This window comes from Trichomycterus rosablanca, chromosome 13 (assembly GCF_030014385.1).
Source record: "Trichomycterus rosablanca isolate fTriRos1 chromosome 13, fTriRos1.hap1, whole genome shotgun sequence".
In the NCBI taxonomy this organism is placed as follows: Eukaryota; Metazoa; Chordata; class Actinopteri; order Siluriformes; family Trichomycteridae; genus Trichomycterus; species Trichomycterus rosablanca.
In genome coordinates this window covers 2,658,387-2,686,127 of record NC_086000.1, presented here as the reverse complement: position 1 = coordinate 2,686,127, position 27,741 = coordinate 2,658,387, and the positions used below count along the sequence as shown (strand labels likewise).

Below are 27,741 nucleotides of genomic sequence, written 5' to 3'. Positions count from 1 at the left end.
AACACACACCCTGTTAGCTCTGGTTGTATCTCATTACCTCCTCTAGTCTCTCATCAGTGGACGCTTTTGTCTTCCTATTTTTGTTGGAGACACTGGGGTGTTTAAAAATCCCAACAACACTGCTGCACCTGCTACCCTCATACCAGTACAACACACTACACACAACACACTACCTGTTTGTTACCCTGTCAGTGTTGATGTTAATAAACAGGGTACAAGGGGAGATACAAAGTGTACCGAGCAACATATGGTCTACAGTTAGTAATCGTATACCTGCAAAGTTAGTCTGTATTGTAGATGTATGGCTGGGACTGATGATGTTCAAGAAAGTCTCAGTTGATGTTTCAGTTTATTCCAGAGCTGTTTATTGGTGCTGAGGTCAGGGCTCTGTGCTTCTTCATTCCTTCTCATAGAGCTTGCTTTGTGAACATGCTGGAGCAGGAAAGGACCTTCCCTAAACTGTTTCTGCAAAGTTCAAAGCATATAATATTTCTTCATATAATTGATTTATTACACGTTAGTAACTGCTGTGGCTAAAACACATGAATTCAGTAATTACAAAGTGTGTCCCAATACTTTTGTCCACATATATGTACACATACTGTGTGTGTGTGTGTGTGTGTGTGTGTGTGTGTGTGTGTGTGTGTGTGTGTGTGTGTGTGTGTGTGTGACCACACAGGGCGCCAATCCATCGCAGGGTCTCGGAGTGTGGTACTGCATCGTGCCCAGTGACCCTGACCAGGATAAATCAGTGGTATTAAACATGAATATAACAAAAAAAGGACGTCTGACACACAATTTAAGCTTTTATTGACCTTTAGGGACCTGTCCAGCCATTCACTCCCTCAGTCACAGCCAATCATGTCCGTCTCTGGTCGAATATGAGAGCTCGAGATCTCGGGTTGTGCCCGTGCTATCTTTATGTTAGCTGTACATAAATAAATACAGTTATTTGTATACAATACTCGAGCACATGCCCATCCTAGTGCTGATGCCCTCGTTCCCTCAGCGCCAGCAGAAAACCTTCCCTCGCTTGTTCTGGTTTCTGACAAACTGGCATCGAGCTGCTCTGATCACCTCGTTCTGGCACCTCGTCTCCCCCCCCCCCCCTTTCTGCTTTGGCCTTTTCTTTTAGCCTCGTGGCCAAAATGCACCACTGCTTTTAGCTCGATGTGCACTTGGCATGTCGTTTGGCTCAGGATGAAATATTCTGTCCTGCTCTGATCGTTCCGTGTGACTCGACACGTCGGGTTGGGATCCGTCCGGCGTTTTTTCCTCGAGGTGACCGTTCACCTCCGGTTACATTTAATGCGATGCACGCTTTTTAAGAAGGACATCAGTAACTCCTACATGGAATTACAATAAAGGAAAGTAATTACACCAACCCATAAACAACATCAAATAAATATAGTCTTAATAATAACTAGGGATGCATCGATACCATTTTTGCCCAACCAAGTACAAGTACATGCATTTTTGTACTTGCCGATACCAATACCTATTTAGAATAGCGTTTTTTTTTAAAACAAAAACACACGTGAGAAGTGACGAGAAGTTTAATGATACCACGTCCAAAAATGCACGTCAACAAGTAGCGAGCGATCAAAGTGTTTGTGCGCTGATGTGATGAAATCAAGGAGGAAAAATAAATGAATCTGAGTGGATTTGGCAACACGAATAGCATGGATCGTTCTGTAGTGTGTTGGAGGTTAATAAATAAAAACTCGAGCGCCGAGTTGCTCCCGAGCCGGCAAATCTAGCGCCGACCAGTCGCCGAGCGAAAATCAGGGCAAAAATCGTGTAGTGTGAACTAGGCATAATGCAGCAACGTGCACTAGGCACACGGTATCGGATGTTTAGTATCGGAGCCTCGTTTACGAGTACGAGTACAAGTTAATGAGCGCGGTATCGGGCAAATACCCGACACCAGTATCGGTACTCACGCATCTCTAATAATAATAATAATAACAATAATAATAATAATAATAATAATAACAATAATAATAATAATGTAAGTATTTTAATTATGTGTGAAATAACTTTTTAACTTTCTATTTGCAAATTTTTCTTCTTTTTTCTTTGTTTTAAATGATTAGAGTGTTTATTCTTCTACATAAATGGTACCACTGTAAGAACTGCAATTTCCCTCTGGGATCGATAAAGTATTTCTGATTCTTCCTCAGCTGCCAGTGTACTCGTCATCAAGATCTGTTGTTGTTATTTTGAAATAGTCACTATATTCAAAAAGTGTTAGGATAGATAGTTGACAGACTGACAGACAGTGACAGACACCCATACTGTAGCAGGTCCGAGGATTCTGTTACTGACTGTGTGATGCTACTGGATCTACCCGTCCTGTCATAGGAAACCGAAACAACTATTCCAGCTAATTATCTAAGAGTATTAGTATTTTTTTAAGGTGACTATTCTTCCATCCGCAGGGTACGAGGGGTCATATCGGGCTGCGTTGCTACCTCAGTAGAGGATTCTAATAACACATCGAACTCATAAGGATGATTATTTGGATGCTCCACTGTAATTAGACGCTCCATCGTTATTCAGTCAGATTATTACTCAGAATTAAGGCGCCTCAGGAGGAGCATTTTAGGGAATCTAAGAATTTAGACGTGCCCTCTTCTCAGGAGCGTAGGATGTCGTATGTAGTGAGATCACTAGGTTTTGGGCGGCACGGTGGCTAAGTGGGCAGCGATGTCGCCTCACAGCGAGAAGGTCCTGGGTTGGATCCCCAGGTGGGGCGGTCCGGGTCCTTTCTGTGTGGAGTTTGTAGTCGTGTGGCGTTTCCTCCGGGTGCTCCGGTTTCCTCCCACATCCCAAAGACGTGCAAGTGAGGTGAACTGGAGATACGAAATTGTCCAGGCCTGTGTTCGATCTTGTGTAATGAGTGACTACCGTTCCTGTCATGATTGTAACCAAATGTGTAAAACATGACGTTAAAATCCTAATAAACAAACATCACTAGGTTTTCATAGTGTCATAATGCAATTTTTTTTGGTAAATACCAGGGATCCTTTGGCCATATTTGTAATCTGTTATGTGCTGAGCTACAGTTGATCTCTCCCCTCCAGACTGAGGGCAAAAGCTTGTAGATCGTATTTCAGTGGATTCTAGGGTTAATTCTGGTGTCTGAACTACAGGGGGCGCCATTGACCACCGTGATTAAAAACACCATCCTGATCCCTTTTCAGTCGCAATAACAATAATACAGCCTTAATGTTATCAAACTACATTTAATTTGCCACTCATGATTAATAATTAAGTCTAAATTGGGGATTGGGTTGTAGATCCAGAAGGTTAGGAGTTCAAGACCCACCTCTAGCTCATTGGATCTGATTCAGAATCCATTTAATGATCAAGTATACAGCGAGTACAAAGAATCTGGCTTCTGTGTTTTTGGTGCGGGCGGCACGGGGGCTCGGTGGGTAGCGCTGTCGCCTCACAACAAGAAGGTCCTGGGTTTGATCCTCTCTGTGTGGAGTTGGCATGTTCTCCCCGTGTCTGTGTGGGTTTCCTCCCACAGACCAAAAACATGCAGTCAGGTTAATTGGAGACACTGAATTGCCCTATAAGTGAATGGGTGTGTGCATGTGTGTGTGTGTGTCCTGTGATGGACTGGCGCCCCGTCCAGGGTGTTACTGTGTGCCTTGCGCCCATTGAAAAGCTGGGATAGACTCTAGCGACCCTTTTGGTGCAAAACGTATAGAGACAACAAAGCTAAGAGGCACTCGGACACTGTACGCGATGTTTAAAACTCTCCCGACGCTCCTCTTTGTCTCCGCCTGTGCGCAGGAGTCTCCGTCGGGCCGGAGGAAAGCCCTGGCCACCAGCAGCATCAACATGAAGCAGTACGCCAGCCCCATGCCCACGCAGACGGACGTCAAGCTCAAGTTCAAGCCTCTGTCCAAGAAGGTGGTGTCGGCCACGCTGCAGTTCTCGCTGTCCTGCATCTTCCTGCGTGAGGGCAAAGCCACGTAAGTTCTTCCTCCCTCACAGAAACAAACATGCAAGGTGCCATGAAGCTGCTCATTATTGGTGTGGAAGTGCATGAATTTTTGGATTCTGTTTACACCAGTGTGGACGCACGATGCCGTACGGGACACGCCACAATAACACACACGTATCAGATAACAGGTGAAGCGGCATCAGACCAGTCCGAGTGTTCGCGTGTTCCTCACATTCCCAGCATTCCATCCATCACTCCTCATCTTCTACACTCTCTCTCTCACTCAGGGTCTCGGTGTAGGTCCCTGTCGACCTCCTGAGAAACATGCAGGTGGATCATTACACACACACACACACACACACACACACACACACACACACACACACACACTTATGTACTTATAATGTTTCTCATAGACACACACACACACACACACATCTATATATACAGTCTTACACTCACATAGTCTCTCTCTCTCACACACACACATACTGTCTCACACTCAGTCACACACACACACACACACACAGTCTTATATACATATAGTCACACACACAGTCTCACATACTGTCTCACACTCAGTCTCACACACACACACACACAGTCTTATATACATATAGTCACACACACAGTCTCACATACTGTCTCACACTCAGTCTCACACACACACACACACACACACACAGTCTTATATACATATAGTCACACACACAGTCTCACATACTGTCTCACACTCAGTCTCACACACACACACACACACACACACAGTCTCACATACTGTCTCACACTCAGTCACACACACACACACACACACACACACAGTCTTATATACATATAGTCACACACACAGTCTCACATACTGTCTCACACTCAGTCTCACACACACACACACAGTCTCACATACTGTCTCACACTCAGTCACACACACACACACACACACACACACAGTCTTATATACATATAGTCACACACACAGTCTCACATACTGTCTCACACTCAGTCTCACACACACACACACACACACACACACAGTCTCACATACTGTCTCACACACATACACACACAGTCTCACATACTGTCTCACACTCAGTCTCACACACACACACACAGTCTCACATACTGTCTCACACTCAGTCTCACACACACACACACACACACACACACACAGTCTCACATACTGTCTCACACTCAGTCACACACACACACACACACACACACACACAGTCTTATATACATATAGTCACACACACAGTCTCACATACTGTCTCACACTCAGTCACACACACACACACACACACACACACAGTCTTATATACATATAGTCACACACACAGTCTCACATACTGTCTCACACTCAGTCTCACACACACACACACACAGTCTTATATACATATAGTCACACACACAGTCTCACATACTGTCTCACACTCAGTCTCACACACACACACACACACACACAGTCTCACATACTGTCTCACACTCAGTCACACACACACATACACACACACACACACACACACAGTCTTATACATATAGTCACACACAGTCTCACACACACACACACACACACACACACACACACACAGTCTCACATACTGTCTCACACTGTCACACACACACATACAGTCTTACATACATATAGTCCCACACAGTCACACACACACACAGTCTCACATACTGTCTCACACTCAGTCACACACACATAGTCTCACACACATACACACACAGTCTCACATACTGTCTCACACTCAGTCTCACACACACACACACAGTCTCACATACTGTCTCACACTCAGTCTCACACACACACACACACACACACACACACACAGTCTCACATAATGTCTCACACTGTCACACACACACATACACAGTCTTACATACTGTCTCACACTCAGTCTCACACACACACACACACACACACAGTCTCACATAATGTCTCACACACACAGTCACACACACACACAGTCTCACATACTGTCTCACACTCAGTCTCACACACACACACACACACACACAGTCTCACATAATGTCTCACACACACAGTCACACACACACACAGTCTCACATACTGTCTCACACTCAGTCACACACACATAGTCTCACACACATACACACACAGTCTCACATACTGTCTCACACTCAGTCACACACACACACACATACACACACAGTCTCACATACTGTCTCACACTCAGTCACACACACATACACACAGTCTTACATACATATAGTCGCACACAGTCACACACACACAGTCTCACATACTGTCTCACACTCAGTCACACACACACACACACACACAGTCTTACATACATATAGTCGCACACACAGTCACACACACACATACACAGCCTTACATACACAGTCACACACACACAAACAGTCTCAGATACAGTCGCACACACATACAGTCTCAGATACAGTCTCTCTCTCTCACACACACACACACGTACTGTCACACACACAGTCACACACACACACACATACACATACATATAGTCACACACACACACACACACACATACACATACATATAGTCACACACAGTTACCCACACACACACAGTCTCACATGCTGTCTCACACTCAGTCACACACACACACATATTTATCACACTCAAACATATACATATATAGGGGTGTATGTATTGTCTCTCTCTCACACACACACACACAGTCTCACACTCTCTCACACACACAGTCTCACACACAAACACACATTTATGACACACAAACATATACATATATAGGGGTGTATATATGCACATGTGTATATGTATAGTCTTACATAGTCTCACACGCGCACACTCACACACACACACATACACATACAGTCACACACCCAGACATACCAACTAGAAGGTTGGCTCAGCGTCGTGCGTGGGTCAGGGGATCTGTGACAGGATGCTTCTCACTGAATCGGTGAAAGCTGCGTTTTTGTCAGGTGCCAGTTGAGTTCATGAACTCAGCCCTGCTCAAAAAGCACCCGGAGAATCTCTCATCCTCTGAATATGGTTTCACTGAATGGATGTTAAAGAAGCCGGTCTGGGAGGATTTTTTTTTTCCATCGTGTCTCTTTGACATTCATGCGATTCCAACAAGCAGCACTGAAATGAAATATTTCCCGCCGCCGGCCCTGAAAGTGTAAATATCCCTCACCTGGTCAGCGGGGCTTCTTTCCCCCCCAAACACTCTCTGTTCTATAGAAAGCGAGCGAGAGGCATATACCGCGCGCTCGGGCCTTTTGTGCTATCTGCGCGCGAGCGTCTTTTGTGCGCGTAACCCCTCTTAACCCGCCGGAATGATGTCACGAGGACACAAATAAACTCCATTACATACGTTCAAATAAGCCCCGGCGCCGGCAAAAGAAAGGCTGGGGCGCATTCACCGAGAGGAGATGGAGAAGCCGCGAGAGAGGACGAGGGGTCGGGAATGAGAATGAGATAGGAGGAGAGGAGATGGAGAGAGAGGGAAATGAAGAGAGCTGGTGCTAGCGCTGGTGCTAATCCCGTGCTTTTATCTTCAGGGTGGAAGCTCAGGCTGGCGCTTCTCATGATGATGAGCATGAAAGACACTGTTAACCTCGCTTTGTTTATTCCTTTCTTTTTTTATTTTGTTTATATCCGGGACGTTTTTGAAATACAGTCAGCTCCAGAATTATTGGCACCCCTGCTTGAGACGGCTCAAAAATGCCGGTGGTGGCCTAGCGCCACCCGAGTACCTCAACAGACTTTTTTTGTTTGTTGGTTTGTTTGTTTGTTTTAAAGATAATAAAATGACGAGCCAGATATGGATAGGCGTCCCCCAAGGTGTCTTGAAAGGCCAATTTTATTATTTGGTTCACCATTTGTCGCCTTCAGCACACTGTTGCTCCAGTTCCTCCTACAGGAGCTGCATCTAATTCCTGAATCCCGGCCAGCACAAACAGTCTTTGTCATACTTAATTCAGTTGTTATGTGACCTTGTCTACAGCAAAAGAAAAAAGCTGAAAAGTTGAATGTAATCAAATATACCTGGGGTATGAGGTATGGGGTATTGGGGCTTTAAAGCAACTTTTTTGGGGTTCCACCTGAGTTTGAGTTTGAGGGAATCATCGTCCATGTCAGGGTTTTAAAACTAATAATAAAGGCTTAACACTGACCTGGATACCTTTTGTTTGTTTATTCATTTTAAAGATAATAAAATGATGAGCCAAATATGTATAAGTGTCCCCCAAGGTGTCTTGAAATCCTACAAGAACAGCATCTCATTTCTAGATTAGATCCCGGCCAACACAAGCAGTTTTCTTTATACTTTGTTCAGTTGTTATGTGCCCTTATTTGTCTAAAAGCCAAAAAAAAACCTGAAAGGTTGAATGTAATCAAATATACCTGGTGTTATGGGGTAATGGGGCTTTAAGGCAACTTTTTGGGGTCCACCTGAGTAGTACCTGTTCAAGCGAACCATTGTCCATATCAGGGTTTTTAAAACGAATAAAAAAGGTTTAACAATGGCCGGATACCTTGACTTGTTTGTTTGTTTATTCATTTTAAAGATAATAAAATGACCAGCCAAATATGTATAGGCGTCCCCCAAGGTTTCTTGAAATCCTACAAGAACAGCATCTCATTTCTGGATCCCGGCCAGCACAAGCAGTTTTCTTCGTACTTTGTTTGGTTGTAATGTTCCATCTTTTGTCTAAAACAAAAGGAAAAAAGCTGACAAGTTAAATGTAATCAAATATATCTGGGGTATGGGGTAGTGGGGCAACTTTCGGTCAACTTTTTGGGGTCCACCTGAGTAGTACCTGTTTGAAGGACCCACATTTTGTCCAGGATTTTTTTAACACAAATCGGGCAACACAAAAAACGCATGGTACTCTCTCTGCTCGGCTCTGCTCTGTACAATCTGGTCCCACTGTGGTTTACTAGATGTGACATAGAGCCTCCACAAGGGGGCGTTAATGTGCCTGTACAAATGGACGGCGTTTTCTGTTATTCAGGGACGAAGACATGCAAAGTCTGGCCAGTCTGATGAGCATGAAGCAGGCCGACATCGGCAACCTGGACGACTTCGAGGAGGAAAACGAGGAGGACGAGGAGAACCGCGTCAACCAGGAGGAGAAGACTGCCAAAATCACAGGTGCGGCCCATCGTACACGTCTTGACGTTAATGCTCAGATGGTTCCAGTTTGTTTGTTTGATTTCCGGACGCAGAAGCAGACGGGTTCTGTGAGATCAGAGATGATTTGCTCACGTGTTATTGCTCATGTTGTGTTGTGTTGCTTGGCGGCTCTGTTTGCAGAGATAGTCAGGCAGTTAAACGCTCTCAGCAGTGTCGATGAAGACACAGACGAAGCTCCAAAGATCAAACCAGCCTGTTCTCCTGCAGGTCTTCAGCTTTCCACTTCTCTTTCACCCCTTCAGTCCTGATCTCATCGCTTCCTGCACCTTCCCTGCTTTCATTTTAACATCCTCTTCCTGATTTTTTCACCTCCTCTGTATCGGTGTTGTGCTTCGTGTCTGGCTGCCTTTTGTTTTTGATTTGTAAGCCGTTCGTTCAGACTCATTTCCTGTCAGTTTGTGGTGAACTACTTGTGTCGGGAACTGAATGGAACGCTCGGACCGCCAACAAACTCTGTAAAGTACACCCAAACATCGACATGAAACAGAGGACACACCAAGAACGACGCATAGACAAGACGCAGAATTGGCCACACCAGAATGACCCACGGGGAGGCACAGTGGCTCGGTGGGTAGCACTGTCGCCTCACAGCAAGAAGGTCCCGGGTTCGATCGCCTTTCTGTGTGGAGTTTGCATGTTCTCCCCGTGTCTGCATGGGTTTTCCTCCGGGAGTCCAAAAACATGCAGTCAGGTTAATTGGAGACACTGAATTGCCCTATAGGTGAATGTGTGTCTGCCCTGCGATGTACTGGTGCCCCGTCCAGGGTGTTACTGTGTTGCCTTGCGCCCATTGAAAAGCTGGGATAGGCTCCAGCACCCCCTGCAACCCTTATTGGATAAGAGGTTAAGAAAGTGAGTGAGTGAGAATGACCCACCAAAACCTGATAAAGGGGTAAAAAAACCCAACAAGATTAAGCAGATCAGCCAAAATACACAAAGGAAAGACAACAGTCCGGGTCCTTTGTGTGTGGAGTTTGCATGTTCTCCCCGTGTCTGCGTGGGTTTCCTCCGGGAGCTCCGGTTTCCTCCCACAGTACAAAGACGTCCAAATGAGGTGAATTGGAGATACGAAATTGTGCGTGATTGTGTTTGATGTCTTGTATAACCAGTAACTACGTGTCCTGTCATGAAGGGAACCAAAGTGTGTAAAATATGACGTTAAATGCTGCCTGACCTAGACCTGTCACTGAAATAATACCATGGGACTTGAACTGGACATGGCTGGTCGAAACGCTTGCACTAGTCACATGGCATTCGTGGTAGTCTGGTGACTGCATGCATTTTGGAAGGGGCACGTGATAGTCTTAGCCTTTCTCGACTAGTGCTGCGGTCAGACAAGCAGCAAAAGGATTGCGATAGGGGAATTGGCAATGACCAAAAGTGTGTGTGTGTGTGGAGGGGGGATAGAGGAAAGGCCAAAAGAAAGGTTCACTCCAAACCGCAGTCATTATTTTCAGTTACAGTTTGTATTTCGTTGCCGTACATCAGCATTTCTTTTTTTATTTGCTGTTCCTGGTTTGCATTATTAACGTTATATCATTTCCCCATCGTATTGTGAGATTATTTTATATGTTTTTATGCCTATATGTTGCTTTCTGTGTGTCTATCACTGAGTGTAATCATGTACTAATATAAAAAGCCACGCCGTGCGTTTCTCTTCACTCAGAGCTGATCAGTAAGCTGAACTTCATGGATGAGGACGAGCAGCAGCAGAGCCACGCCAGCTCCAACCCCTTCGAGGAGGCCGCCGACCCCGCCGACCTCAACCCGTTCTGCGACCCCGAGGAGGAAGGTGAGGTCGTGCATTTGACCCCCTGTGACCCTTGCGAACAATGAGCGTCTCAGAACCCGGACCCGGTTATTAGGCTGTTAACTAATTAGCCGGTGTGACAAGATGGTCAGCGGAAGAGGTTCGAGCAGTCGCTGTATGTTCCGAAACGTGGCGTCTAGATATTAATGCCTCTGAAATGTTCCACGTGGTTTTATTAGCCGCACAAACTTTCACAAGATGATCATGTACTTATGATCACGAGGGTGGAAAAAAGAAGCCAGAAATCACTCGAGCACAGTGGGTGCAGAGACCAGGGGGTGGAGGGCGTTTGACATGGGACAAGCCAGTTTAACCCACTAATAACCTCTAATAATAACCCCTAGCCTTGTTCTCCTTTCTGTTTAGAATCGAGTCCACCACCTCCAGTGCAGCCCACTCCAAAGCCGGAGGACTCGCCCAATCCTCCGAACCCGTTCGACGACCCCGATCCAGAGCCCCCGGAGTACAGGAACCCGTTCGATGAACCGGAGCCGGAGAGCTCGACCCCCAAAGGCAGCGCCAGGAGGACGCCGCGGCCCGTGGACATGAGCAAGTACCTGTACGCGGACGCCGGCAAGACCGAGAGGGACGACGCGGAAGATATGGACGAGTGAGTGAAGTGAATGTGGGCTGTGTGAGCTGAATCTGCATTAGTGTGGAATAAGCGTCAGATCCAGTGTTACAGCTCCACGTGTATCTGTGTTTATCTGGATTTTCCTCCCTGTTTCACTTTTAAACTTGTGTTACAGCTCCAGCTTCTGAGAAATGGTGAGAATCAGAATCAGCTTCTCCCTAAAACGCTTCTGGTTAAAAATAAATGACAAACCTATTATTTCCTAATCAACCATTAAAAAGCCGTGTTTAATCAACTATAAATAAATATATAAAGCACGCTGTGGAATATCTCAGACCTGGAGTGAATTCTGATCCGAGCTCTTGCCAGATTACCTCACATCTGTGTGAGTCTGTGTGTGTGTTGATAGACGGATCCTCACACAGCGGTGTGTATTGATGCCGTGCATGTCTGCCTGTCAGTAAGTGCATTGCCGAGGCCAGAGGTCGAAGTTCTCCAGGCGTGACCTCAGCAGCACCTGGCTCCTCCGGAACTCGGACGAGTCCTTTATCGGCTAACCGAGCGGGGCAAAGGCTGCCTGGCGCAGACCTGGTGCAGGAGATAGATGGATAGTAGGATAGGATAGAATAGGACTACGATAGGATATAGGTTTGGATACGACATAGGATAGCATAGGATTGGATATAGAATATAGGATATAGGATAGGATATAATATAGGATATAGGATAGCCTTGGATATGATAGGATAGGGAATAGGATATAGAGGATAGGATATAGAGGATAGAATAGGATATAGGGGATATGATATAGAATATAGGATAGAATATAGGGGATAGGATAGCGTAGGATATAGGATAGGATATATGATATAAGAGATGGGATAGGATATAAGAGATGGGATAGGTTATGGGATAGGAGATAGGATATAGGGGATATGATATAGAGGATAGGATAGGGGATAGGAGATAGGATATAGAGGATAGGATATATGGTAGGATAGTATATAGGGGATAGGATAGGGGATAGAGGATAGGTTAGGATGTAGGATAGGATATATAGGATAGGATAATATGTAGGATGTAGGATAGGATATAGAGGATAGGATATATGGTAGGATAGTATATAGGGGATAGGATATAGGATAGGATATATGGTAGGAAAGTATATAGGGGATAGGATATAGAGGATAGGATATATGGTAGGATAGTATATAGGGGATAGGATAGGGGATAGAGGATAGGTTAGGATGTAGGATAGGATATATAGGATAGGATATATGGTAGGATAGTATATAGAGGATAGGATATAGGATAGGATAGGATATATGGTAGGATAGTATATAGAGGATAGGATATATGGTAGGATAGTATATAGGGGATAGGATAGGGGATAGAGGATAGGTTAGGATGTAGGATAGGATATATAGGATAGGATAATATGTAGGATGTAGGATAGGATATAGAGGATAGGATATATGGTAGGATATATGGTAGGAAAGTATATAGGGGATAGGATATAGAGGATAGGATATATGGTAGGATAGTATATAGGGGATAGGATAGGGGATAGAGGATAGGTTAGGATGTAGGATAGGATATAGAGGATAGGATATATGGTAGGATAGTATATAGAGGATAGGATATAGGATAGGATAGGATATATGGTAGGATAGTATATAGAGGATAGGATATAGGATAGGATAGGATATATGGTAGGATAGTATATAGAGGATAGGATATAGGATAGGATAGGATATATGGTAGGATAGTATATAGAGGATAGGATATAGAGGATAGGATATATGGTAGGATAGTATATAGGGGATAGGATATATGGTAGGATAGGATATAGGGGATAGGATATATGGTAGGATAGTATATAGGGGATAGGATATAGAGGATAGGATATAGAGGATAGGATATATGGTAGGATAGTATATAGGGGATAAGATATAGAGGATAGGATATAGGATAGGATATATGGTAGGATAGTATATAGGGGATAGGATATAGAGGATAGGATATATGGTAGGATAGTATATAGGGGATAGGATATAGAGGATAGGATATAGAGGATAGGATATATGGTAGGATAGTATATAGGGGATAGGGTATAGAGGATAGGATATATAGGATAGGATATATGGTAGGATAGTATATAGGGGATAGGGTATAGAGGATAGGATATATAGGATAGGATATATGGTAGGATAGTATATAGGGGATAGGGTATAGAGGATAGGATATATAGGATAGGATATATGGTAGGATAGTATATAGGGGATAGGGTATAGAGGATAGGATATATAGGATAGGATATATGGTAGGATAGTATATAGGGGATAGGGTATAGAGGATAGGATATATAGGATAGGATATAGGATAGGATATATGGTAGGAAAGTATATAGGGGATAGGATATAGAGGATAGGATATAGAGGATAGGATATAGGATAGGATATATGGTAGGAAAGTATATAGGGGATAGGATATAGAGGATAGGATATATGGTAGGATAGTATATAGGGGATAGGATATAGAGGATAGGATATAGAGGATAGGATATATGGTAGGATAGTATATAGGGGATAGGATATAGAGGATAGGATATAGAGGATAGGATATATGGTAGGATAGTATATAGGGGATAGGGTATAGAGGATAGGATAGAGGATAGGATATATGGTAGGATAGTATATAGGGGATAGGATATAGAGGATAGGATATAGAGGATAGGATATAGGATAGGATATATGGTAGGAAAGTATATAGGGGATAGGATATAGAGGATAGGATATATGGTAGGATAGTATATAGGGGATAGGATATAGAGGATAGGATATAGAGGATAGGATATATGGTAGGATAGTATATAGGGGATAGGGTATAGAGGATAGGATATATGGTAGGATAGTATATAGGGGATAGGGTATAGAGGATAGGATATATAGGATAGGATATATGGTAGGATAGTATATAGGGGATAGGATATAGAGGATAGGATATATAGGATAGGATATATGGTAGGATAGTATATAGGGGATAGGATATAGAGGATAGGATATATGGTAGGATAGTATATAGGGGATAGGGTATAGAGGATAGGATATATAGGATAGGATATATGGTAGGATAGTATATAGGGGATAGGGTATAGAGGATAGGATATATAGGATAGGATATATGGTAGGATAGTATATAGGGGATAGGGTATAGAGGATAGGATATATAGGATAGGATATATGGTAGGATAGTATATAGGGGATAGGGTATAGAGGATAGGATAGAGGATAGGATATATGGTAGGATAGTATATAGGGGATAGGGTATAGAGGATAGGATATATGGTAGGATAGTATATAGGGGATAAGATACAGGATATAGAGAATATGATATAAGGGATAGGATAGGATTTATCCCAAAGTAAATTGCAGAGCTACAGCGACGCATGTGTATGATGTAATAATAATCGATAATAATAATAATAATAATGATAATTTGATTCTCTCTCTTTGTTTTGTTTTTTTTAAGATCGAACCCCTTCTTCGAGGCCAGGTCAGGCACTCCGGTCGAGTCCGCGACAGAGAGCGCTGCAACATCCAAGAACGCCAAACGTCGTGCCCCTCTGCCTCCTTCAGCGACCCCCGCCGACCCAGTCGTGCCCAGTGAGCCCAAACCTGCCGTGCCTGAAAAGGTGCCCGTGGCGTGTCCTGCTTTAGGGCCAAGAGAGCTGGTCTCTTCTTCACCCAAAGTAAGTCGTCCTTCTCTGCTTCACTTTTGTCGTACCAGACGTGATTGGTTTTGGCTGTAGGGTGGGTGGTCGAAGCCCTGCGATGGATCGGTGCCCTGTCCCCCGCTTGTCGCCGTGTTTCCCCGCTGGAACCGGACCCACCACTACCCTGACCAGGAAAAATGACATTTAAAATACTAATAAATAAATACATTTAAATACAGGCGTGCACCAGGCTACTTAAGCATGTAATTAAATGCCTGTAATTAAGCGCCTCCGCGCTCCAGCAGCACCACAGGAGGGAGCGGGCGAGGCCGTAGGTGCGCCACAGGGTGAGACGGTGCCCACGTTAGTCAAATAAGAACAAGAGTGTGTGTGTGTGTGTGTGTGTGTGTGTGTGTGTGTGTGTGTGTGTGTGTGTGTGTGTGTGTGTGTTTATTTACACCCCCTGTGTACGTGTGTGTGTCTGTGCGTTAACGTGGTCGGTATTTAATTACGGCCCGAGGTTTATCAGAGAGCCGCACTCGCACCCATGTGTGTGTTCTCCACAGTGGCCTGGTCCAAACCTTCCCACATTTAATTACACTGAAGCACTGGCCTGTGAGCCACACACACACACACACACACACACACACACACACACACACACACACTCAGCCTCTTATCCATAGATCGTTTTTTCTTTTAAACAGCGTTTCTCAAGCACTGTACGGTCATTTACATTTACTGTTATCCAGAGTAACTTACAGTGCTGTGACAGTATACAGTCTAAGCAATGGAAGCCTAAGGGCCTTGCTCAAGGGCCCAACAGTGTGAGCAGTGGTGAGGCTCGAACCAGACACCCATACCACGGACGGACAGTGGTAGCCTAGTGGGTAGAGCTTTGGGCGATCAACTGAAAGGTTGAGAGTTTGAATCTTAGCTCTGCCATGCAGCCACTGTTGGGCCCTTGAGCGAGGCCCTTAACCCTCTCTGCTCCTTGGGCGCCATATGATGGCCGACCCCGCGATCTGACCCCAACTTCCAAACAAGCTGGGATATGCGAAGAAAGAGTTTTGTTGTACTGTACATGAGTGTATTTCTATATGACAAATACAGGCGTTCTATTCTTTATTCAATTCCTTTATTAAATTCAATTTTATTCTCTTCTATTCTTTTGTTCAATTCTATTATCTTCTATTCTTTTCTCTTTTATTCAATTTAATTCTATTCTCTTCTCTTTTATTATATTCTATTCTCCCACTTCTATTCTATTCTCATTTTTCTATTCTATTCTCTTCTCTTTTGTTCTATTCTATTCTATTTTTTAATTCTATTCTCTTCTCTTCTATTCTATTTTCTTCTATTATTTTTTTTCTTCTACTATTTTTTTCTTTTATTCTATTCTTTTTTATTCTGTTCTCTTTTATTCTATTCTCTCCACTTCTATTCTATTCTCATTTTTCTTTTCTATTCTCTTCTCTTTTGTTCTATTCTATTCTTTTTTATTCTATTCTATTCTCTTCTCTTCTTTTCTATTTTTTCAATCACTATTCCAGTACCTTAATCGCAAGGCTACAACAGTAATGGCTCAGAACATTATGAACATTATGTTCAAATAGCTCAGGACACACCGCGACCCATACCATAATAAAACGCCCACTAAAACATGAAGCGAGACAGATTGAAGCCTCCGTATATATTTGCATCCGAGCCGATTTTTCTCCGCTCTCTAAATCTCTCTGTACTGCAGAAACTTTCCCATTTGCATCAAAGTCTTTTGTTTTTTTCCCTCTTTGAAATTTGGGACGAGGATCCGGGCGGCGGGACGGATTAATGTAAATGAACAGAGATGCTCTGATTCACCAGAATGCCACCATCTTCACTTCCTCTTTCCTTCGTTCTTTCTTCCTCTCTCGCGCCGGACCCATTTCACCCTCCCGCGCCCCTGTCTGCGCTCGTCCGGCTTCTCCTCTGCGATTTGCAGGCGTCCGCGCTCCATGAGTCCCGGTGCGTCCCGGGCGTTAATCTAAAGGAAAGAGTCTCAGAAGAGTTCTGTCAGGGCGCAGACTAAGATCTCAAAACTTTGGAACTTGTCACGGTTTCACTCTGGCGTGTCGTTTATCTCTTTCTTTTGCCCCCCCTCGTCCTCCCCCCTGCTCTCTCGGTGAAACAGAACTTGCTGCTATTTTTGATCTTGTCGATGTCCTTATAAACTCAGTCTGGGACGAATAAAACGGACGGACAGAATTCTTTTATTTTACATTTCGGTGTTGCTTTGTGATTTTATAATTCTAGACTCCATGCACTGCTTTCTTCCATCACTAGCTCTCCGTTCAGGTGTGTGTGTGTGTAATTTCATCAATACAGCCCTCAAACAGTAGCGTTCTGTCCCAGCTCCGTGCAGGAGCATCAGCGGGGCAGTAAGACCCCCCATAAAAACCCCAAACGGCCCCATAATCTCTGAAACTCTAGCAGAATAATCCTGAGCTCCCCCTCCTCTCCGCCGCTTCTCTTCTCCTTCCATCCCTCCATCTCTGACAGCTCACGGCTTCTGAGGAGAATCTGAGATGCTGGCGAGGCTCGGACCGAAAGCTGGAGGTCTCTCTCTCTCTCTCTCTCTCGGGGCCTCTCTTATCTGTGGAATCTCTGCTCTGGGTGAGATGAGGTTCGAGTGGTTCGCTGGGAGATGTTCAGAGTTTCACGATGTCAGAGAGTCGCACGTTGCTCCTCATTTCAGCAAAAATACAAACTGTTACTCAGTCGATACGGCGAGAGTGGGAGACTAGTGAGTGGAGCTTTGGACTGTCAGTCGAAAGGTTGAGAGTTTGCTCTGTTGGGTTTGCTTACCAGCCCACATCCCATCCACTATTACACACGTGTGCTGCCAAGCCATGACCAGTCTCCCTGCTCCAGATCTCACTGGTCTCTGATTACCGCTCCACCAAACCAGTCGGAGGGGCGGTTAGAGAAACGTAAACACGTCTCTGTCTGATCTCTTCGAAGAATCCGGTACCTGTACCTGAGCGGTGGCCGATTTAACAAATCCTGTTCCCACAAGCGGTGAGGGGGTATTGTTAGGAAGAGACTTAGACAGGTGTGTGTGTGTGTGTGTGTGTGTGTGTGGTTTGTTTTATTCGTGGATACTGAATCACAGTCTCTTAAACGCCTGTGCTGTGCTGTGCTCTTCCACAGCTTCATACATGCTGGTGTAACCACTAACGCCCCCTGGTGCCAGACGTAGAAATACATGCGAGGAAATCTAGTTGGCGATTTGACTTTATTAATGAAACCTTTCTTGTGTGTGTGTGTGTGTGTGTGTGTGTGTGTGTGTGTGTGTGTGTGTGTGTGTGTGTGTGTGTGTGGTAAGTGAAGATTGAGCAAGTAACTCTAGATTAATCTCCGCTGATCCTCTCCCACAGGTGTGTGGCCTTAAACCGGCCCAAACCCGGGCAGCCCTCAACCCCACTGATGAATAACTGCCCCATCAACCACACACACACACACACACACATTTGTTTTAACCACCCCCCTCCCCCAAACACACGTTCTAGATGAATTGATGTCCGTCAGTTGATTTACGGTTCTGTTTCTAGCTGAGGTTTAAACGCCTCTCGTTTTAATGTCAACCAGCACTTTTAAATCGCTCTCACTTCTGCAGAGCTGCTGGAGTGTCTGACATTCTACTGCACTCACATTCAAGTGCTTCAAGTGTTTTTGATCTCTGATGTGGAATCCTCTGTCTGTCTGGGGAGGGGGGGTGTGGTGTTACACCATCAGTCTGTGTTTAGCTTACAGCACTGAGGCCTTGTGACGTCTGTCTGTCTACTCATCAGTGTGTCTTTATCCATCTGTTCATAACATGTTTATCCACCTGTCTGTCTGTATATCTGTCTATCTCTCTCTGTATTTCTTTGTACATTTTACATTTTTTACATTTTCGGCATTTAGCAGACGCCTTTATCCAAAGCGACTTACATTACAGTTACAGTCTGAGCAATTGAGGGTTAAGGGCCTCGCTCAAGGGCCCAGCAGCAGCAACCTGGCAGCGACCTTCTAAATACTAGTCCAGTACCTTAACCACTAGGCTACGGCTTTGTTCATCCATTTGTCTACACGCCCGTCTGTCTGTCTAACTTTATATTTATTTACGTTCTTTTCCTTCATCTCTTGTTTTTTTCCTTCTTTTTCATTTTTTGTGTTCTTGTTTTATTTCTTTATTTTATTTTTATAAATAAAATCTTACTCTGCTTCCTTTCATCTGTACTTTATGGCCTCGTTTCTTACTTTGCTTTTCCTTTCTTTCTATCTATCTTTTACCCTGCCCTGTCTTGCTCTCCTCCTCGCTCTCTCTCTCTCTCTCTCTCTCTCTCTCTCTCTCTCTCTCTCTCTCTCTCTCTCTCTCTCTCTCTCTCTCTCTTTTGTAGTTGTTTTTTGGCTTTTCTTTCTTTCTCGGCTTAATTGATCGTGGCTTTACGCTTCTTGACCATCTCATTGATGAGGGTCACTTTTTTTGATTAACACTCTCACCTGCACTATAAAAGCTTGACTTTGTAATTATTTCATTTTAATTGCCTGCGCTTATCGGACGTCTGATCTGTTAATGAATCCGAGCCACCTTGGAGTGGACGGAGATCCGGCGGCGGCTGCAGCGGCGAGCGGACGGCTTTTCTTCAGAACACGTCCAGTTTTCTTTTATACTAAATCATAGATCAGACCCACCAACAGATACAGATTCGGTGGAGTCGACATGAAGAGTGATTCGCTGATGATTCACTCACAAATGATTCACAGATGATTCTATATTACAGGACTGAAACACAGTGACAGAAAAAACTAATGTGGTGCAATGCAAAGGTTAAAAAATATTATTTTTTAAAACAAAAACTTTCCTGCCATTCCTCAAATGGACCGGACCCACCGCGACCCTGACCAGGATTAAGTGGTGGTAGAACAAACAAATGAATGAAGGAATGTAAAAGACAAAAGTAGAAGTGATTATGATGTACTCAGTTCCCCCGCTTGCTATGACGACCTCTGTTGCTTGACACCCGTGCTGGACGAAGTAATTGCTGAGGTTGTAGGACTCCACCGAACCACAATGAGAAACAAAAACTAATTGGTGCAATGCAAAAGGTAAAAAAACAGGAGAAATGATTGTGATATACTCAGTTCCCTTGCTCGGTCTGACGACCTCTGTCTGTTGCTTGAAACCCTTGCTGGACAAGATGAGCCAGGGCTAACACGCCTCTTCCGGCCTTACAATGCATTTGATGAGGCTGTAGTGTTTCCTGCCATTCGCCCAATTAATCAGGCCCACCGCGACCCTGACCGGGATAAAGTGGCGGTAAAAATAACAATGACGGAATGTACAAGACAACAGGAGAAACGATTATGACATACTCAATTCCCCTGTTTGCTCTCTGTGTCCTTGCTGGATGAGAAGAGCCAAAGTAGTTGCTGAGGAAAAAAAAATCCCATTATTACTTAGATAGATTAATAAATATATAAAAATGAATATAAATTCAGTTCTTCTTCGTGGGTGCTGTGATTTATTAAATAAACCCGATACGGCCCTGTGTGGAACCGCTTTAATGCTGCTGGATTGTTTTTGTAAACGTTCCACACCTTCGTGGTTCCGTGTTCGCTTTAATCAGCTCGACGCGGCCGTTCCGCAGCGGCGGGAACGCAGGCCGAGCGTTCGATTCCGCTCTCCGAGCCTCTTTGAAGGCACCGCGCCCGTGTTTATGCCGCTGCGCTCGCGCCCCCGCCGCTCCTCTCCGTCTCCCCTCTTAATGTTCCTCTTCAGCTCTCGTTTCCATAATTGGACTTTTTAATTGGAACGACGGAGTTGAAACCGAAGGGCTGCGAGTGCAATTTCATGGCCAAAGCAACTGGAAACATTAAGAGGGGACGGACACGCGGCCGCAGGTTAGCACAAATTAGGCTTCAGATTGAAGGTGCGAATAAATACATGAGAGCTGGAGTGGAGCAGAAGCAGGTACCGGGCGAGCGGCTGGACGGAGACGGGATGCTGCGTTCTATTTTACGTTGGACTGTAAATGAGAAACTGGGCTACAGATTACTGACCGTGTATTCAATCACGGAACGGACCCGGACAGCGCTCCACCAGGGAATCGAACCCAGGACCTTCTTGCTGTGAGGTGACAGTGCTACCCACCGAGCCGCTGTTTCGCCCACTTGGCTTTTTACAAGCCCAATTCCAAAAAAGTTGGGACAGATTTACTTACAAACGATTCACTTACAAACGATTCACTCACAAACGATTCACTCACAAATGATTCTTTATTACAGGACTGCTCTTCAAAGCGATCACTGTAAAACTGCTGATGACAAAATGATTTTTTTTGGATGTGCAAAGCTACAGCTGCAAAGTTTCAGCCTTTATGCATGTTATGTATCATGGACCTTTAGTCATATTATGGACTGTAGATGGGGAAAGCCTTAAATTCCTTATAATTGTGGGTGTAGAAATGTTCTTAAACTGCTAAAGTACTTGTTCACTCTGTTTTTGAGCCGAATAGGTGTTGAGTTTCTAAAAAAATTCAGCTTTATTGGTGTAATATGTTGCTGCCTTTTTTCATTCATTTATTTATTCATTCATTCACACAGCACAGGACTTAACTCCCTCTTCTCTGTCTCTGTCGACACGTTAATGACTTTCTGCTTTTCCTCGGCTCTTGTTTCTGGCCCGGGTTGAAACGCCGGGTCGTGTACGAGCTGCTGATGAACACGAGTTTCACTCTAATAGTAATAGACTCCGTGCTGTTTGCTGGGCCGGACTGTAATCCTGGCCTCTAGCATCCCAACACTGGCATGATTTTATGTATATATTATTATTATTATTATTATTACTCCGCTGTACCTGGGTCGCTCAGGGCGAGACGTCGCTCAGTTTGATAAGTTTATACATGGCATGAAATTTCCCCCGTCGTGTTTGTTTTCGGGAGCTTTACGGGGTTCGTGTTTGGTAAAATGTTTGCTGTTTCTAAATGCTAAATTTAGCCTGACGTGGAACAGGTGAAGGTCAAAATCAACCTGCTGCTCTTTACTGATTATAAACACCATGTGGACAAAAGTATCATCCTGTGCACAAAGGAGGATCTATAAAGGAAACTCCAGTCCATCCCTGGCTGGTAAAATTGACATTTTTACATTTACATTTATATTTTTGGCATTTAGCAGACACTGCAGTTACAGTATACAGTCTGAGCAGTTGAGGGGTCAAGGGCCCAACAGTAGCAACCTGGCAGTGGTAGGGCTTGAACCAGAGTACTAGTTTAGTACCTTAACCATGAGGCTACGGCTTGCCCTACAGTCTAAGTCTGTGGTCAGCGTGGATCTGGTATATGAGGAGAATTTAGATTTGTAGGGCTTGCTTTATAAATGTGCCGCTGGCACGTTACTGACCGCCTGAGAAGCTGAACTGTTCCGTAAACTTGATGCTTTTAAAGTACAGAGGAACCTCAATTTAACGACTAGAAGCAAAGCACTGGTCCAAAACAGCGAGGTCTTTTTCCCCAGGGGTGCGTAAATGTACGAAAACGCAGCACTAAGGTCAACAACAGTGCCAAACGTGCACAAATGATCGACTGTAAAATGAACAACGCAAATAGATGCGCGAATATGTCATACATACCCGTAAAACACAGAAAAAGGCGAGAACGAAGCGAGCCTCCCGACAAAACAAGCCCATCACTACTAATGTAAACAGAGACAAGCGCTGCCTAGAGGACATATACTGAACTGTTTTTTACTGGTCTGGTTAAACAATCGGACCGGACGTTCAGGTTTCCCAGATTTTGTCCGTTAAAGCCAAAGTCCGAAATCCGTCAAATGGAGGTTCCTCTGTATAATAACTGTGGGAATTTGTGCCCGTTCAGTTAAAAGAGCGCTTGTGCAACTGGGCACTTATGTTGATGTTCCAGTTCATTCCAAAGCGGTTCAGGGTTCTTTTATAGATCTTGTGCACAGGAAAGGGCCTTCCCTAAACTGTTGGGTTGGAAAGGTGGAAGCATTTTTCCTTTATATCATTTATGTGGATTTTAGCTGAATCCCAAAACGGTTAAATCGAGGTTCGTCTGTATGTGGACACCCACCCTAATTATCGATTACATCCACACTTATTGCTTCATTTTAGGTTATTAATTATATCCTTACATGGCTGTAGTAACAGTTTAGGGAAGGTCTTTTCCTGATACATCACATAATTAACAGCTACTAATGACAATCGGTTATAAGGTCAAACACCGCGATTGTCTGATGCAGCTCAAACATCTGAAAACATGCCTGCTTTGACACCATTTGGCCACTAGGGTGCCTGGACATGCCCTGACCCATCAGCGCTCTTTATTTCTCCTGGTGTCTGAATTGCTTGTGTAGTAGCACATTCTGACCAAAGGGGGGCGTTGTTAATCTGTTCTATACACGCAGTGCACTGAAATCTGGGATTTTGCATCTGTGTTAAGGGCCCAAGCTGTGACACACACACACACACACACACACACACACACACACACACACACACACTTCTGTTCACTCAGGTTGTGCTGTTGTGCTTCAGTGTTAGATTTGTTGATATTTTGATGAAGGATCGATCTGATCTGAGCTGATCTGAGCTGAGCGGATCGTCGAGCTCTCCCGAATTTGAATCCCGCGGGTGTGTGACGGCGTGTTCGCCTCTCTAACAGGATTAGATCGGAGCGAGGCCTCTCCGGCTGAGCCCTCTGATTCGAGATTTCTCCGGATCTCGCCGATCCCGTTTTCCGCCCGGTTCTCGTCGTCCAGCTCGATAAAACTTCAAACGCGGTTATAATAATGATTAATAATGCTGTGGCATTCGGTACGGTCTGGGTAAATCTACCTGCTGCAGCTCATCCATTGTTAAACATTTGATGATCATGGGAGAGTGGGAGCCTAGTGGGTAGAGCGTTGGGCTGTCAATTGAATGGCTGAGAGTTCAATTCCCAGCTCTGCTATGCAGCCACTGTTGGGCCCTTGAGCAAGGCCCTTAACCTTCTCGGCTCCAGGGGTGACAGTCTCAATTATATGTGGTATATGTATATATGTACAGTATATATGAGTTCTATATAGGCGTTCTATTATATTCTATTAGGGCAGTTGTAGATACGGTTAAAGTACTGGACTAGTAAGCAGAAGGTCGCTGGTTCAAGCCCCACCACTGCCAGTTTGCCACTGTTGGGCCCTTGAGCAAGGCAGTTGCGACTATATATGGTATATGTATATACTGTATGTTTACAGTGTATATGACAAATAAAGGTGTTCTGTTCTATTCTGCTCTATTAGGGCAGTTGTAGGTACGGTTAAGGTAGTGGACTAGTAAGCAGAAGGTTGCTGGTTCAAGCCCCACCACTGCCAGGTTGCCACTGTCGGGCCCTTGAGCAAGACCTTTAACTCTCTCGGCTCCAGGGGCGACAGTTGCCACTGTTAAATGTATATATTACAAATAAAGGCATTCTATTCTATAAGGGCAGTTGTAGCCGAGCGGTTAAAGTACTGGACTAATAAGCAGAAGGTCGCTGGTTCAAATCCCACCACTGCCAAGTTGCCACTGTTGGGCCCTTCAGCAAGACCTTTAACCTTCTCGGCTCCAGGGGCGACAGTTGCGACTATATGTGGTATACGTACAGTATATATGAGTTCTATAAAGGCGTTCTATTATATTCTATTAGGCCGGTTGTATCAAACTGTTAAGATAGTGGACTAGTAAGCAGAAGGTTGCTGGTTCAAGCCCCACCACTGCCAGGATGCCAATGTTGGGCCCTTAAGCAAGGCCCTTAACTCTCAATTGCTCAGACTGTATACTGTTTGTATAAAAGCGTCTGCTAATTCCCGGTTTGGTAAGGTATCTAAGAATTTAGACGTGCCCTCTTCACCAGGTTTCCACACAGACCCATAATAATATAATTCGCTGATTGTCCTTGTGTGTGTCTCTACAGGACAGTCCGGTTCCCAGTCCAGTTCTGGGCGGGAGGCCGAACGCCAGCCAGTCTCTCCTAGCCTGGTGTCGAGAGGTGACCAAGAACTACCGCGGCGTGAAGATCACCAACTTCACCACCTCGTGGAGGAACGGCCTGGCCTTCTGCGCCCTGCTGCACCACTTCAGACCCGACCTCATGTGAGCCTCACACCTCACCGCGTCACACGAACGTACCCGCTTAGTACCGGTATAGAGACGCCGCCATCCGACCGACCATCCCTCACACAGCCAGTTTAGAATCCAGAGCTCCACCTGTCCGCACCGCATATATAAAAATAATTAAATAACTTATGTGAGCGCCCCCTTGTGGAGGCTTTATGTAACATCTTAAACTGTAAACCACAGCGGGACCAGATTGTACAATCATGGACAAAAAGTAAAACATAACCCTGGGCTAGCATGTTAGGCAGCTGCGTCACGTGAGCGTAGAATCACGTTATATGCTCGGGCGGCACGGTGGCTCGGTGGGTAGCACCATCGCCTCACAGCATGAAGGTCCTGGGTTCGATCCCCAGGCGGGGCGGTCCGGGTCCTTTCTGTGTGGAGTTTGCATGTTCTCCCCGTGTCTGTGTGGGTTTCCTCCGGGAGCTCTGGTTTCCTCACCACATAGGTGAATGTGTGTGTATGTGATGGACTGGCGCCCCGTCCAGGGTGTTACTGTGTGCCTTGCGCCCATTGAGAAGCTGGGATAGGCTCCAGCACCCCCCCACCGTGACTCTGATTGGATAAGCGGTTAAGACAGTAAGTGAGTGAGTGTTCCCGCTCGACCACATGCAAGAGGCAGGAGCCTTATTGCATAGTGTCAGATCCCAAAAAGCCCATCTGACCCCCCCCCCAGACACGTCCAGTTGGGTATCACCGCTGAGATTTGGACCTCCGTGTGCCACCCGATGGCACAGAATCTGCACTTTCTGGTCCTACGTGTTCCGTACAGGGAGGTAATTAATGCCAAACGACGCGGCGCCTTTTATCATCCTCGCTCGCGGCAACTTGCGAGTGTTTAATGAGAGCAATGCGGCGGCGGAACGAATTAGCTGACTGGTCCTGATCGCACCCTCTCGTTAATTACGCGCACGTATTACAGATAAACACTCGCCCGCGCGTATTTGTGGGCGGATTCGCGAATGCTCATCAATCTAACAGAGGGATTACATTTCTCTTTCTCGTTCACACACACACACACGCGCCGCTATACGTACGTACATACATACACACACCTTCTCGTCTGAAATGGCACGTACAGGCGGGAGCGGGGCGAGCGTAATCCCTCGGTTGAATTTGTGCGCGTTTGCCAATCCGCTCTCATCAGCACGGCACTCGAATCCGCTTTAATTACAAAGTTTACACAAGCAGAGTCGACGCTCCCCTCAGCTGGAGCGGAGGCTGCGGCGCGCTCGCTCAGAGGTGCGTCTGAGAGCAGCCCGGGAGGAACCGCGGCGGAACACGAGCACCTTTAGTACGCCTACACCAACAACGGAGGCGATCCCTCATAACTGGTGTAATTACGACCTCTGCTGGCTGATCGACGGCGCTGCACAGAGACGAGGGATCATGTGATCAGGGTGTGTCTCTCCGTACACAAGGCTGATCGGCGTATGAAGGTGAAAAGATGCAGTCGGGTACTACACACGTGTCGGAGGGGGCGTGTGTCAGTCACGGCTCTCCTCAGTCAGAGCAGAGGGGAACGGTAATGTCATCGGGTAATTGGATACGACTCAATTGCGGGGAAAATGCAAAAAAATATCATCACAGAAGACTCAATAGGTGACCACCCTCCTTCCCTTAGACATAGCCAATAATTTTTTCAATCTGGATGGAAAGCCGTAAATAGCAGAAGAACCTACACCAAGCAGAGACATAAACGGACCCTGCTGGGAGATATAATAATAATAATAATAATAATACATTTTATTTATATAGCGCTTTTCAAGATACTCAAAGACGCTTTACATAAGACAAATAATCAAAACAAATACGTACATACACCATACAAATCAAATCATAGTACAAAATCAAAATAGTACATCAACATCAAGAATAATTAAGATAAAAACAAAGAGAGCAGCATAAGACAGTTCATTAAAAATTAGCTAAATTATGAAAGAGAACAACAAATATAGAACAATTTCTTAAAATTAGACAGAAACAGGACAGATTCACATGCAATCAGGAAACTGAAAACTTTACAAGTTTTAGGATCTAGGACTTCACATTTCTGTCGTGATCTAAGTATAAAAACTATTAAAAAGAATAGCAAAAATAAAAGCATTTATTTCGTGTTGTTACAAGTTAAATGCCATATTGAATAGATGAGTTTTGAGAAGTGACTTGAATTTGGACAGGTCAGGACAATCTCGTAGGTGTTTGGGGAGATACAGTTCTATCCTGGACTAGCAATCAGAAGGTTGCTGGTTCGACCCCCACCACTGCCAGGTTGCCACTGTTTGGCCCTTAAACCGCAATTTCTTACATTGTACTCTGTCACAGCTGTAAGTCACTTT

General features: G+C 44.8%; 1 protein-coding gene across 3 annotated transcripts in view; it reads left to right on the top strand.

The window, feature by feature from the left end:
* The window catches only part of ehbp1 (EH domain binding protein 1), a 129,821-nt gene that overhangs the window by 27,934 nt on the left and 74,146 nt on the right, over positions 1-27,741 (top strand). For all 3 annotated transcript variants that reach the window (XM_063006795.1, XM_063006794.1, XM_063006796.1), the window contains exons 6-11: positions 3,808-3,989; positions 8,945-9,084; positions 10,793-10,918; positions 11,303-11,546; positions 15,042-15,261; positions 25,200-25,378. In XM_063006795.1, the coding sequence (XP_062862865.1) occupies positions 3,808-3,989; positions 8,945-9,084; positions 10,793-10,918; positions 11,303-11,546; positions 15,042-15,261; positions 25,200-25,378 (1,091 nt within the window). The remainder of the gene's footprint in view (positions 1-3,807; positions 3,990-8,944; positions 9,085-10,792; positions 10,919-11,302; positions 11,547-15,041; positions 15,262-25,199; positions 25,379-27,741) is intronic.